The sequence below is a fragment of the Periplaneta americana genome, chromosome 9 (assembly GCF_040183065.1).
Source record: "Periplaneta americana isolate PAMFEO1 chromosome 9, P.americana_PAMFEO1_priV1, whole genome shotgun sequence".
In the NCBI taxonomy this organism is placed as follows: domain Eukaryota; kingdom Metazoa; phylum Arthropoda; class Insecta; order Blattodea; family Blattidae; genus Periplaneta; species Periplaneta americana.
The window spans coordinates 162,658,497-162,673,964 of record NC_091125.1 but is presented as its reverse complement, the minus strand read 5'-3'; the positions used below and the strand labels follow the sequence as shown (position 1 = coordinate 162,673,964).

Sequence of the window (15,468 nt, the reverse complement as noted above, 5' to 3'; positions counted from 1 at the left end):
CTAAATAAAACTTAGCAATGATACGCAATAAAGTTCTAATATAATATTTCACTGAAATAGAAAACCCGAACATACATTACGGCCTGGTCTAGATCGAAAAGGCATTGACTGTGCCGTATTTCGCACTGTTGTGAAAAGTTTTGTAAACTGTGAAATGTTCGTTATCGGTTGTAATAACTGTAATTGACTAAAATACAATAATTTGAATAATAATAATATGGAACAAGGAGACGTTTGTAGTACTATAAATTGTAAGAAAAAGAGGTCAGAGTTATCCTCCTTCCGAAAGATCCAGGAAGGTGAGTTTATAAAATATAATAGGCCTATATAGTGGAAGGATGGTGTTAATTTTTTCAAAAGAACACGATATCGAAAATACAATACATTTTATCGTCTGCTAGGGAAAGGGTCTGTGATGAGGCGATAGTAGCGATCCTAGTGGTTAGTAACTATCTATGGATGCATATTTATTAAGTATTGAGCTTCGTGACTGTATATACTAGACTGTGGTATAATTCTGATGTAGATTCTTTGCGTTTCCTTTCTACGAGCTTTGTAATGTATGTATGTATGTATGTATGTATGTATGTATGTATGTATGTATGTATGTATGTATGTATGTATGTATGTATGTATGTATGTATGTATGTATGTATGTATGTATGTATGTACTGTATGTGTATGTATTTATTCACACTGCAAATGGGTATATACCCGGTGGCAGTGGTAACTAACTACACTCAATAATGACAATTAATAATAAACACAACTAATAAAAACAATAATAATAATAATAACAATAATAATAAAATAATAACAAGGAGCATCCTAAATTAAATGAAGCATGGTCACTTAAAATAACATTTAAAGTAAATCTAATTTGTATCTTAACCCTAAGTTCGAACTAAGACCCACGAGTGTGACAGGTTCATACCTGCACAGGTACCTTTCGGCACTACACTTATTTCGCTGTCAACTCACTCACTGCACTGATTCTAATGATTTCACTAACACTTCTAAACATTTCACTGTTCAAATACATTGCACAGCCACTTCACTGACACCAACACACTTCACTTACACAATAGACTTCACTAACACTTCTAAACATTTCACTGTTCAAATACATTGCACAGCCACTTCACTGACACCAACACACTTCACTTACACAATAGACTTCACTGACACTACACACTTCACTGACACAACACACTTCCTCACTGATAGAACACTTCAAATAACAAGATATCAATTACACCCTTTAAGTAGTGTGTCTAATATACTACCGTCTATTAGTAAAGTCCTTAAGCCTATTTTTAAATACATTTTTGGTTATTGGTAAAGCCTTTAGTAAGTCTGCAGGTAAAGCATTCCAGTCCCTGATTGTACGATTGAGAAAAGAAAACTTTCCATTACTTTACTTCCATTAAACCACTTAAATAAATCCTCTGTGTATCTCAATCAGGAAGATTATTGAAAAGTTTAGTGATATCGTTTGTGTTTTGTTCACTCAACATCTTCACAACTATACCCATATTTAAACGATCTGTATGTTTGTTTGCAGGACTTGTGCAAGTGGCAGAAGACCATTAGGATGCAAATGCGACGAACTTTGCGCCCAATATGGCGACTGCTGCCGGGACGCCCCCTTCTTTGTTGCTGAAGACCAGCGCCCTGGAGCGTCACCATTTTCCTGTGAGACTTTCGATACGGAAAGCGTGTATATGATCTCGACGTGTCCTTCGGATTGGAAGGACCCTAATACACGGTTTCGCTGCGAACATCCAGACACCAATTTCAGGGACCCTCTGCTGGATTCCCCGATTACAAGTTACATGACGAACATCACTTACCGCAACTGGCACTGCGCTTCATGCCATGGCGACCTCGCCGCTGACTCGAGCTTCATCTGGCCGGTCTATTTCGTGTGTGGCTCCACCTATGTTAACATTAATGACGAGGAGTTTATTGACCACCTGGAATACAACACGACGGCTCAGAGGTGGACTCTGAATATGACTGAGAAAGTTGACTACCTGCTGTTTGAAACTGTAGACAAGTTCAGGCCAGACAGACATATTTACAGCTGTGACGTAGTCATGAGCATCCCAAGGATAGATTTGGCACCGGTGCGCGACTGCAAAGCCGCCGTGGTGGACTCTTGCCCCGACAATTGGACTGATACATCCGTGAGGACGCAGTGTGAGGCCTTCACTTCGTATCTGTGCAGTGACGAAATCACGTACCGCAACTATTACTGTGGCGTGTGCAACAACAATGGAAGTTTCGATGGGGACTCTTGTAGCAATTTGTATTTTGACGTAAGAATTATGTATGGTTATGTACCACCTGGCTTTTCAATTCTACTAGATTGGCGTAGTTTGTCGAAGAGGGAAATATGTTGGCAAGAAACTGAAAAGTACGATCCATTCACAAAATCGTGTCGCAAGGTCTTTATAGAGACAGAGGGTAAGTGTGATTCATTGCAGTTAATGTCGGACCATCGGATCTGTGCCCCTTCAGCGCTGTCGTCGTTCTTGGAAAAGTTAACGCCTGTACTCACTCCATTTCACCCGCTTTTCTCCCACTACGTTAAACAGCAGGCCACGAAACTTTCCGAATAAGGATGTTGCCAAAGTTCCGTCAAACGGTGTCCTAAATAATTGGTCCTCCATGCTACAATATCATGTCTTTCAATCAAGATACATCTTGAGAGATACCGGGTTCGATTCCCGGTGCCGGAACGAATTTTTCTCGATTTAATGGTGATAATACACATTGACTACTTCATAGTAGTCGTGTTAATATTCAATGAGGATGGCGAGACCTCATATAATGAATATTTAATGTATTAAAATGTTTACAGTTATCACAAACTGTTGTTGAATATGGCCACAAAAGTCATTTAAATATGCGCTCCTGCATATTGACTTACATAGGTTTAAATGCAGGTAGTAGGCCGTAAAACAGTACAATGAGAGGAGTTCGACCGGCACCGTGGATCGTGTCCCGGCATAGCTCAGTTTGAAAGAGCCCTCAGCGCGCAGACCTGAGAGGTCCCGGGTTCGATTCCCGGTGCCGGAACGAATTTTTCTCGATTTAATGGTGATAATACACATTGACTACTTCATAGTAGTCGTGTTAATATTCAATGAGGATGGCGAGACCTCATATAATGAATATTTGATGTATATATTGTCGGACCATCGGATCTGTGCCCCTTCAGCGCTGTCGTCGTTCTTGGAAAAGTTAACGCCTGTACTCACTCCATTTCACCCGCTTTTCTCCCACTACGTTAAACAGCAGGCCACGAAACTTTCCGAATAAGGATGTTGCCAAAGTTCCGTCAAACGGTGTCCTAAATAATTGGTCCTCCATGCTACAATATCATGTCTTTCAATCAAGATACATCTTGAGAGATACCGGGTTCGATTCCCGGTGCCGGAACGAATTTTTCTCGATTTAATGGTGATAATACACATTGACTACTTCATAGTAGTCGTGTTAATATTCAATGAGGATGGCGAGACCTCATATAATGAATATTTAATGTATTAAAATGTTTACAGTTATCACAAACTGTTGTTGAATATGGCCACAAAAGTCATTTAAATATGCGCTCCTGCATATTGACTTACATAGGTTTAAATGCAGGTAGTAGGCCGTAAAACAGTACAATGAGAGGAGTTCGACCGGCACCGTGGATCGTGTCCCGGCATAGCTCAGTTTGAAAGAGCCCTCAGCGCGCAGACCTGAGAGGTCCCGGGTTCGATTCCCGGTGCCGGAACGAATTTTTCTCGATTTAATGGTGATAATACACATTGACTACTTCATAGTAGTCGTGTTAATATTCAATGAGGATGGCGAGACCTCATATAATGAATATTTGATGTATATATTGTCGGACCATCGGATCTGTGCCCCTTCAGCGCTGTCGTCGTTCTTGGAAAAGTTAACGCCTGTACTCACTCCATTCCACCCGCTTTCCTCCCACTACTTTAAACAGCAGGCCACGAACCTTGCCGAATAGGGATGTTGCCAAAATTCCGTCAAACGGTGTCATAAATAACTGGTCCTCCATGCTACAATATCATTTCTTTCAATCAAAATACATCTTGTATTTCTACATTTTAAACCTAAATCCCATGTCTTGAATCACTTTTCGTAGCGTTTCTCTACAACCTTGGAAATTATCCCTTCTCTCGCAACCTTCAGTAATTTCTTCAATGTTGGAACGTCTTTCTGCACGGTATAAAATTCTTGTATCTTTCTTCTTAAAATAGGCTACATCGGTTCATAACATCTACGAGAACTAAAAGTTCCCTTGGTCTGTTCTATCCTGATGATTCTAGCTTTTCTTCTCCTGCACAGACTCCCTCTCTCCTGATTTTCTTTATTAGGAGCTCTGACCAGTCTATATAAATTACATAAAATATTGTGTTATTAGTATTAGTTAAGTAAGTAATTTTAATACGTAATCAATTAAAATAAAATAAGCCTCGCCTGTGATAGCTGCTGCTCTTTTCGTTGCCTGATATATAGGAAAGAGATACTGACCTGTTTGTTTCTCTTCATCGCAAAATGCTATTACGTACTTGCTTAATATTTCTTTCGCCACTCCGTGCTACAGTATTCATGTTGAGTCGACAACACTGGACTGCAAGTGCAAATATTGTAAACCGTCCCGCAAGAAGGCCAAAATTGTGAATAGTGGGGGACAGAAAGGGAGAGAGATAGAAAAGAGAGAGATAGGAATGCATGGAGAGAAATGAATTACCGAGGCTGAGAAGGAATTAGGGTTCAGTTCGCATATCTTACGGGGGTACAGATCCGATGGTCCAACAATAGTATGAAGATACCTACTCAAATTATTTACCTGCTTTCGCGTGCTTACTCTTCACCGTTTTGTCCTTTTCTAATTTCTCATTTTCCTTGTCCTGTCTTTATTACCCACCCCCTGCAACGTCCTGTTGAGCGATATTAATAAAAGGAACTTACTCAGGAATCTGAGCATTGTCGCTGTTTGATATTAATAATAAGATCTTGCTCATGTTACTCGTCGAGATCGTGCTCAATCCGCAGAGCAAATGCTCATGTTTTGATATAAATAAAATAGAGATCATTCTCATTGTTACGAGCAAATGATTACGATGTCCTGAGGTAGCTCAGACTCAACGTACTCTAGTATTGTTTATAACCGTGATAGCAGCATTCATGAATGTGATTCCTGACCGAAGAAGAAAGATTTATGAAAGACGTAGGGACTCTAATGTGCATAGTTACAAAGAGTTGTACAGATTTGAAGGGGAAAATGTGCAGCGGCTTACGGAACATTTCTTACCCGAGTCGAATGAAACAAGAGGTGAAGCACTAAGCAATGCAGAAAAATTGAGAATATTTCTAAGGTACGTAGACCCTTGTTCTCAGGTTAGTGTAGCAGAAGATGTTGGTGTTTCACAGTTCTGGGAAGTTGTCTGTGCAATTAAGACAATTGGATACAATCTCAACAACCACTGCTGCTCTTGAGGCAGCTAAAATTCAATGGTCAAATAAGTATAAGCTACATTCCTTAATGCTATAGGGTCAGTGAACTCACGTGATCGGTGTCTGGTAGAGTTCCCGGGTAGCTCAGTTGGTAGAGCGTTTAACCAAAGGTCCCGGGTTCGATACCGGTCCCGGAACAATTTTCCCCTCGAAATTATTCAAATCAACTTTACAGGGAATTATACTTGAAACCTTGATTTGCATAATACACGTCACTGTTCGTTAACAGAAAACCACAATTTAAGTCACACAGAGTTAGTGTGCACTCAATGTTGGTTGTCAGCCCACTTTGAGGTCTGTGGATATAGAGGGAAAAATTGGATCAGTGTTTGGTAGAGTTCCCGGGTAGCTCAGTTGGTAGAGTGTTGGTACGTTTAACCAAAGGTCCTGGGTTCGATACCCGGCCCCGGAACAATTTTTCCCTCGAAATTATTCAAATCAACTTTACAGGGAGTTATACAGGGTGCGTCAGAAAGAACGGATGGATTTCACATGGCAATAAAATTGTAAAGATTCATCAAATCAAAAATTTATTGTTATCAACATATTCACCAATACATGCAGTTTATTTATGTAAAACAACATTATCCATATGATGTCCTTGCCTTTCAATACAGGCATCGAGGCGTTTTCTGATGTTCGCCATCACTTTCACAGTCATAGCTGGTGCAATTGCCACGATTTCTTCACGAATCGCTGTCTTCAGTTCGTCCAGTGTATGTGATCGATGTTTACAAACTTACGCCTTCAAATGGTCCCAAAGAAAGAAGTCGCAGGGCGCGAGATCTTACCGTAGCCTCGGACAATCTCAGTGCAATAGCATGTTTGCGGGCTGATCTTTGAGGTGGCTGGAAAACCTAATGTCTGTCTCCACATTTGCAGGTGTACACGCGCTCTGTGTTCATTCAGGTGATTTTTTCTTTAATGTTGAACCTGTGATACGAAATGAAGCCTCCCACCGCAAAATTGTATTCCGAGTTGGAATCCTAGCGTGACATCCGATGTCGAAATGAGTCCTGAGTGGCGATCACAGACTCTTCATTTTTCAAAAATGTCTCTACGATGAAAGCACGTTGTACACCAGACCAACACCATGTTCTCAACTGAAACTGCATTCTATGGCTGACCCAACAGTCGTGGTCCCCCTCACTATATCTCTCTCTCCTCGTTGCGTATCAATAGTTTGAAATCCATCCGTTCTTTCTGACGCATCCTTTACTTGAAAGCTTGATTTGCAGTGAACTCACGTGATAATAAAAAACAACTATATGCGGGGATGAATATATAACGTCGGCTAAGAATGAAAACCCCGTATCTCACGAAAACCAAACTTTACCGAAGGAACAAACAACTGTCTGCAGACTTAATTTTTATGTATTTTTTTAACATAGTTTACCAAATTTAACTTTTAAATCGGAAATAGAAACGGTTGTTTTTACACTTTTTACGGTTGAGTTACGAGATTATCTTCCGATTAAAAAATAATAATAATAATAATAAAATAAAAAAAATAAAACAAACGAGATACGAAGTTTTCATTCTTAGCCTACGATAAATAGAAAAGGAGTGCAGGTTAGGTGCAATGGAAATGAGAGCTTCACCAGAGTTAACGTCAAGTGGGTTGGCTCTGTGCACGATTCCCGTATATGGAGAAATTCTGGTGCGTGTCGTGTAATGATTGACAATGTAGCGAATGCATTACTTCTTGGAGATGCGGGTTTCGAGATTACACCATGGCTAATGACACCGTATCGAAATCCCAGTACTGCAGATGCATTACAAGGGAACGGGTTGTAATTGAACGATGTTTTGGCCAAGTGAAAAGCCACAGAGAGAGTACCAGCAGTTTTATATATAGTGTGCTGTATGATACTGTATAATGTGACGTAACGTCTCAATTAGCAAGATTACGAAATCCCTGAACCGCAGGATGGTTATGAAACAAATCCGATGTCCATTCACTCTGGAATAAAAATATATCCAGATGTTAGGTTAGTTTATTTAGGTTTATCGGGATGTTGCTGTTTACTATAGAAACATTAAAGTACTAGATAAGCTATCTATTTCCAATGCAATTAATGGACCAATTAATAGTACATTATGCAACGAGCCTATAATGATAGTAATTAAGACGCGAGTATGTTTGTTTATGAAACGAGCGCAAGCGAGTTTCATAATTTTTATACGAGCGACTTAATTACCATTATAGGCAAGTTTCATACGACTTTTTATGCTCGACCATAATTCTAACTTGAAATTATTCAGAAGTATTCATTTTATTTGTACCTGACTGAAGCTCGGAAGTGACTTTGTGGATAGCTCGTAAATTGTGAGATGTGCGCAGACGCGAAAGTATTGATTTTTTCCGAGGAACAATAATGTTATTGACCTTGATGTAATGTAGAGAATAATATGAACTAATTTTGATATAACCTGGAAATTGATTTAGAAGTGAAAAACGAGGTGACAAATTGAATTTATTTGAATATTATTTACAATTAACGCTAATTATTATAGTAACAGAACATAACCTTCTGCGACAGTATTGGATTTCCAGCCTCTGTGACTTTTTCCTCGTTGTCTTTCGATTGCATATCCGAGAATAATCGAAAACATGAACTTTAATGAATAGGTGTACTTTAATGACATGCATTAAAGGACTGCTACCAGGTGTATAATTACTACATTTCGGCATGGTCGAGCATAAAATAAAATAACTTATCTTTTATTCTTATTCTTACCTGCCAGTTCACTGATTGAAGGGTTTTTGTCCCCATCCAAAAGTTTAAGCAATTTATCCTTCCAATGCTTTAAAATTATTTTCTTGTTGTCAGTCTTTTTAGATTTGTTTTTGATTTCGTCGGCTTCTCATATTATTATTATTATTTTTTTCATAATCTGATTTTCTGTCGTTTCCGTGCCAAATTCCTGCTTTATTACTTCCCTGATGGATTCGACAGCTATCGGTACACGTTTTCTTCTTTTGCTGTCGAGGAGTTGTGATTTCTGAAGCACCTCTTTATGTACAGGAGTGGCAAAAAAACCGGGCCGACCCTTGTAGCTGATTTCAGAATCACAGATTCAAATTTTGCTAGTCACAAAACACATCCATTTTGTATAATTAATTGTAACAATGAAATTTATTGCATTTGTTCGATTGTTATCGTCTTTTGTTTCCTTCAGTGCCTCAAACTTACAGACGAAAAAACTTTGAGAGTTTTATTTTTATCTGGCATCAATATTACATTTCTACCTCTATTCGGCAAAGATAACTGCGTATTTTTACATTAAATAGCAATACATACCTCTGGCTTCACTATCAATATTGAAATTACCACAGTTTGACACAATATACAGCACAGGATTCTTTTGTATCAGCTACAAGAGTCGGTCTGGTTTATTTTGCCACTACTGTACTTCAATAATTTCCACAAAACGTTTTTGGAACGCCGTGCTTTCTTCCATTGGATAACGTAAACTTAACTTTTAAGGCTCTCCTCAGACCGAATACATGTTTGTTGTGTTAGCCTGTCTAGTGTTGCCAACCCTCTGATGGTAGGAAGTGCGGAAGGATGTAAATAAAGCAAAAACAAAAGATGAACGAATACGCTGAACTTTTGCTCTGCGATTTGAGGATGTTTTTTATTAATACCAACTAGCGACAATCTGCTTATGCTCATCAGGTCTTACTCACTAGGAGTTTCTCAGTTTTATTAATATCAGCCGTTGTCTCTTCCTTTACTCCATCTTATTTCCCTTTCTCTCTCTCCTTTTCTCCATCTTCCTTTTTTTTTTATAAATTTATTTATACACATTTTAACATCTCGGCTCATATCGATCTTTGGGTTTATCAGTAGCTTGCAGCTGACTATTGTTGAGTTTGTTTCATTGTTGTGTGTGATATGCTTGGATTAAAAATACTTTTTTTTTGTACTCAGCATTATAATACCGTAGTGTATTACATATTAAGAGAGAGAAACATTATTCCGAGGTACATGATTATAGCCCGACGAATGTATTCCTCGGGCTACAAATATACCGAGGGAAAAATTGTTTCGATACTGTGGTGTCCTATTATTTTTCCACGACCGGGAGTAAATTCTCATATTTTATTTCTGAAATTCTTATTACTGAAGTTCGCTGGAGCTATGTTATTGAGCGCATTTGCACAGATGGAGTGGAATGTCATATCAACAACGATTGATATAAGGAGAGAAATGAAATGATAGAAATACTACTTTCTCTCCCTGTGGAGAAATTGTTCTCTCTCTCTCTCTCTATTTTGGTAACCTAGAAACCGACATTTATTTCCGGTCGTGAAAAAAGTCTTTATTGACCCATGTCTTTAATGTAGGGGTCAGCATGCTGGTCTCTTACGTAGACGGCTTGGGTTCGATTCCCGGTCGGGTTGAATTTCCTGGTTGAGGATTTTCAGGGTTTTCCCTCAACCATAAGACAAATGCCAGGAAATTCGGACCACAACATCCCTGAAAATCACCGGCCTCATTCATCACCGAAATCATATTCATAACAAATCAGTAATACATATACAGTCGTCGTCTAGTTCACAACAATAGCACCAGTTGCAACAATAGTACACAGACCTTCGGATTTCAACCAAAAAGATTGACTCGCGATATGACTAAAGATGTTAAAGCGAGTATAAATAACAGAGAGAGGAAAAAAGTCTTTATCTGTAGTGAAAATTGTGCACAATATGCCACATTATTGTACCAGTACCATAAAATACTCGTATTACCGTAACTAAAACGTTATGACTTCTATTATGACGGCATAACTTGTGCCATCGTGGCTAACGAGAAAGACAGGCTTCGACACGAATCGGAGTCACGTGATTATCATGGTCTAGTCATGGCCATCTGGACAATCGCCTAATATAAATACAGGTACAAAGTTATTAAAAACAAAGGAATTGCTATATTAAACTCATGTTAAACGTGTATTTATATGTAAACTTCGCTAATATGTTTTCGCGGGATATCAGCCGAGTTAGGATTTTGGAATGCTCCAAGCTTTCGATTGCTATCTCTGCAGGGAAGTCCTGAAGATGGCTGCAGAGATAGCAGTCGAAAGCTTGGAGCATTCAAAAATCCTAACTCGGCTGATATCCCGCGAAAACATATTAGCGAACCAACGCCGAGAAAGCCTCAAATCATACATATATGTAAACCTGTTCAATTTTGGCCATGTTATGACTAAGAATGTGACGTCTTTCTCGTTAGCCATGTTGTTCCATAAAGTTAATGTTATGAAACAATTTGTCGTATTTAATATATCATTGTTGCCATAGCAACATCTTTCTTCACAGAACATGATTATCAAACTACCCATTATTACAAATTCTGGTGTAGTAGGCCCTATTTCAAGAAATATACCTACAAGACAATAAGAACAACAAAACAAATAGATTTAACAATGAATTGAACTACAACAGTACCAACATTTTTGTTTACTATAATTTTGATTTCCATTGCAGTGTGCCCTAGTTGTCTGGACTTTTTCTTATATCTTCTTTCCGAACAAATTTTGATAACGATTATTTTAGTTACAGACACCATACCTGGCAACAATTCGAATGAAAGCAGAGCCGACCTGAGAGCTACGAACTCGTCCTCCGACTTCGCTACTTGTAGCAAGATAATGTTGGAACCTGAGGACTATGTCATAGTGGACAACGACACCATGGACGTGCTTTTAATGGCTTACAATATAACATTAGAGCCATCAGAGTATATCATTCAGAACGACAGCAAAATATTGATTTGTATACCATTTGACTACGACACCGATGAACTGAATAACTACCCACTGAGTTATGCGTACACTACCATTGTGGGAGTGAGCTTTTCAGTGGCGTTCATCATCATCCATCTGGTGGTATTCCTCCTGACTCCCAAGCTGCGCAATTTGTCGTCCATGAACCTGGCCTCTTTGAGTGTGGCCCTTCTGCTCATGTACTGCGCCTTCGTAGCTGGATCATATCTTCTGGAAACAGACGTCCCCTGCATTGTAGTGGCTGCCATTACCTACTATGGCCTGCTAGCTGCCTTTACCTGGATGTTCACTATAGCATACGACATCAGCAGGGTTCTGCGACAGACAACTACAAGATTTGCAATAATGTCAGGTAAAGCATCTTAGCACTACTGTCTTCCTCCAACGAGTTTAGCGCTGGGACCTGAGGTATTCTTGCCATCGGTGCGGGGGGGTTGCAGGTAGATTCTTTTGTTGCTACAGCCAAGCCGAGCCGAGTGGAGTGGGAAGTATTAATCGTCCAAAAATATGCAGTCGTCAGTCTTCTCCCTGATGTTAGCTATGTTAATATTATATGAATTACTCATATGAAATATTTCACCGTTACAAGTCATTTTTAAGGAAACATGCTGTGGAAAATTTTTGGTTTTATTCTATTAAAATTTTAGAATATTTGTGATTTGTATCGTGAAAAACAGATTCCTATAATGTCATGCGAAAATCATTTGTTGGCGATATCTTAAAATACAAAATCAAGTAGTTATACTTCTCAAGTGAGTTCAGCAGTACAGTAGCCTATATTTAAATTGGTTACTTTACAAATTTAATTCAATTCTATTAATCACTAAATTTTATAGTATGATTCTTCTTTTCATTTATATTATTGTAGTTGTATTACGATTTTTCTTTTTATTTATTTTATTGTATTTGTGTTTCTGGTAGTGTGATGGCCTTAACTTCACCAAAATAAATAATAAATAAGTAATAAATAAATAAATAAATAAGTACCCAAGTAACTAAATAAATAAATAAGTAAATAAATAAATAAATAAAAATAAATAAAAATAAATAAATAAATAAAAAGTAAATAAATAAAATTTTCTACATTACTTTTCTTCTCTGAACACGTAAGTACGAATGGTTGTACCTCTATCTCGCCAAAAATACGTTAGAAAACTAATAGGCATACCGCTCTCGTAAATTGGGCGAATGTTTTCAGTATGATTGTACTTCCTTCCAGACTGCCGCTGTCACTGTTCCCTCCCACTCCAGTACCGCGCTAGACTAGTCGGAACCGCATTCCTCTCAACTCTAAACTCCTCAGAGGATGACAGTACAATATAGTCGATCCAATTTATCGTGATATAGGTACTAAATTGTGACTTCATTACTTACTTGATCACCCGCTTAAATTTAGTGATTTTCTAGCTATTAGGTCAGGATTGCCAGATGTCCTGGATTTCCCAGGATTGTTCTGGATTTTAATGGTGTGTCCTGTGTCCCGGGTTAAGTTATATTTATCCCGGAATGTAAAAAAAATAGGAAAAATACAATTTTTGCTCATTTCTAGAACATTAATTTTAAAATTCCGTATTCATTTTTCCAAGACCCTGTCCAACCTACGTTCAACGTCGTCCTCAACACTGTCTAGCATCTCCTATCGGGTTATATTGAAATAAAAACGGTAGCACTACAGTCGGTAATTTTGTTTATTCTATACTCTCCTTGGAAGTTTATTTAATATTCATAGGATTTAAACATTGTATCATGCATTTTTTTTCTTATAAATCAGGCTATATATATATATATATATATATATATATATATATATATATATATATATATATCCCACAAGGGTAGCTGCCCTTCAGTAAGGGTTGCCAAAAGACACACCATACAAAACAAATAAAATAAAAATAAACATTTCAGTTATCACTATTTACGATGGTTTTATTTTCAAATAGAAGCTATCCTTGGGAAAGTACTTATTATTAGTAATTATTAGTACCGGTAATCAAATAGAATATAAGGAAATTTAGGTGTACAGGTGATTACGTAAAATCTGAACAGAATATTTCATTACGTCTATAGCAATAATTTTCAAAATATTTGAAGGAATTCCAAAAGACTTAAAACATTCAACTGAGAATTTTGGAATTGTTCCCTTGCTCCGAACAATAGGCCATATACTTCAATCTGTCCTTGTATATGATAATAATCTCTAAAGTATTGAATTGTAGGGTCATAGATGGTCTTCTTTTCTTTATGTACTGCTACAGGTTGTTCAACTGCAGTTTCAAAGCGCACGGTGGGATCGATGATAATTGCTCTGTCATTTTTTTTACAAATTTTATCAATAGTTCAGACCAAATTTCATAAACTAGTAAAATATAGATGAAGGGTACACGGGAATAACGATCAAGGTCCATTTTAGAAAGTTTCGAGAAAAACGAATTTTAAAGTTTAAGTACTTAATACTTTGTTATGTGTGTATTTAATAGAAATTGACGTAGTGGAATGTCAAGAATGATGATTTCTTATTACTAGCTAGACCACATGATAGTACTTCATTTCCACTATAAGATGGCATTATTAACTCAATTTCGATTTTTGATGGACCTTGATCGTTTTTCCCGTGTACCCTTCATATACCTAACTTGGAGTCAGGCCACAAAAGGAAATATCGAAGGAGGAGAATTCGATCCAGTGTTGTGGATTGAATTCGGCGTAGCTCAGTGGTCAGAGCGCTTGGTACATAGAACCAAGGAGCCGGGTTCGATCCCCGGCGCCGGAGCGAATTTTTCTGATAAAATGTTGTGTCAATATTACAGATAAATTCTGTAGGACAAATTAATACATCTATAATATGACGATAGTTAGCCTATACTGAATTCTAGATAAAAAATATCGAGGTAAACAAATATTTGATGTGTAATGTGATACGTAACGTGATCTGTTATCTAACTGCAGCGCGCAAAGTATCCACGTGCGTTCGGTACAGTCTGTTAATATGGAAATTAGTTTGTTACTATGAAGACAAGCACTGAATTCTATGAAGTAACGCAGTTTTATAATATCTTGTTGATGATTAGTTCGATTTTTTCAAACAAGAACAATAATTGTATAATTGTATGAAAATTTTATTACGCAGTTGTCTTATGCTGTTGCCTGTGAGGAGTGGTAGGACTGGTTGCGGACTGAAAAGAAAACACCGTATTTATTGAACTGCAAAAATATAAAATAGTACTATTTATTCTTAGCATCTTCTCTAATCAAACAATACATGCTAATGTTACACTGTTTGTTGGCAGGAAAACACTGGCAGAGGTTTGCCTTCTACTCCGTGTGTAGCTGGTTGCTTCCTGCTGTCATTGTGGGGGCAGCGCTGGGAGCTGACTTCTCCAATGTAGTTCCTGAAGATCTGAGGCCTGGCTTCGGGGTTAAGCACTGCTGGTTCAGCAATACTTACTCACTTCTCATATTCGGTGTAGCACCTCTCCTAGTTGTGATGGTTTTAAACGTCATATTCTTTGCCTGGAGCGCTTACCTCGTCTACACGTCTGCAAAGGAGCTGAGGCACAATTCTACCACGCACCAGGACTTCCGTCTGTATGCCCGTCTTGCACTCATCATGGGTCTCACCTGGATCATTGGACTGATTGCTGGATATGTTGATTCTGAAGGTAAAGCATTGCTATTCTTCCACTTTACTGTTTTGGATGTTAATACTTGCTTACAACTTGTGGCAAGTGGCTTTTAAAAACCTGGAGGTTCATTGCCGCCCTCACATAAGCCCGTCATCGCTCTCTATCCTGAGCAATATTAATCCAGTCCCTACCATCATATTCCACCTCCCTCAAACCTATTTTAATATTATCCTCCCATCTACGTCTCGGCCTCCCCAAAGTTTTTATTTTCCCTCTGGTCTTCCAACTAACACTCTATATGCATTTCTGGATTGATCCATACGTTCTGCATGCCCTGCCCATCCCTGAAAATCACCGGCCTCATTCATCACCGAAATCATATTCATAACAAATCAGTAATACATACACAGTCGCCATCTAGTTCACAACAATGGAACCAGTCTCGACAATAGTACACAGGCCTTCGGATTTCGCACTAAAGATTAACTCGCGATATGACCAA

The 15,468-nt window shown here is 38.2% G+C and overlaps 1 protein-coding gene across 2 annotated transcripts in view; it reads left to right on the top strand.

Annotated features, from left to right (window-relative positions):
* The window catches only part of LOC138706688 (G-protein coupled receptor Mth2-like), an 87,949-nt gene that overhangs the window by 68,567 nt on the left and 3,914 nt on the right, over positions 1-15,468 (top strand). For both annotated transcript variants that reach the window (XM_069836270.1, XM_069836269.1), the window contains exons 2-4: positions 1,565-2,469; positions 11,111-11,692; positions 14,631-15,002. In XM_069836270.1, the coding sequence (XP_069692371.1) occupies positions 1,725-2,469; positions 11,111-11,692; positions 14,631-15,002 (1,699 nt within the window). In that variant the 5' untranslated portion in view covers positions 1,565-1,724. The remainder of the gene's footprint in view (positions 1-1,564; positions 2,470-11,110; positions 11,693-14,630; positions 15,003-15,468) is intronic.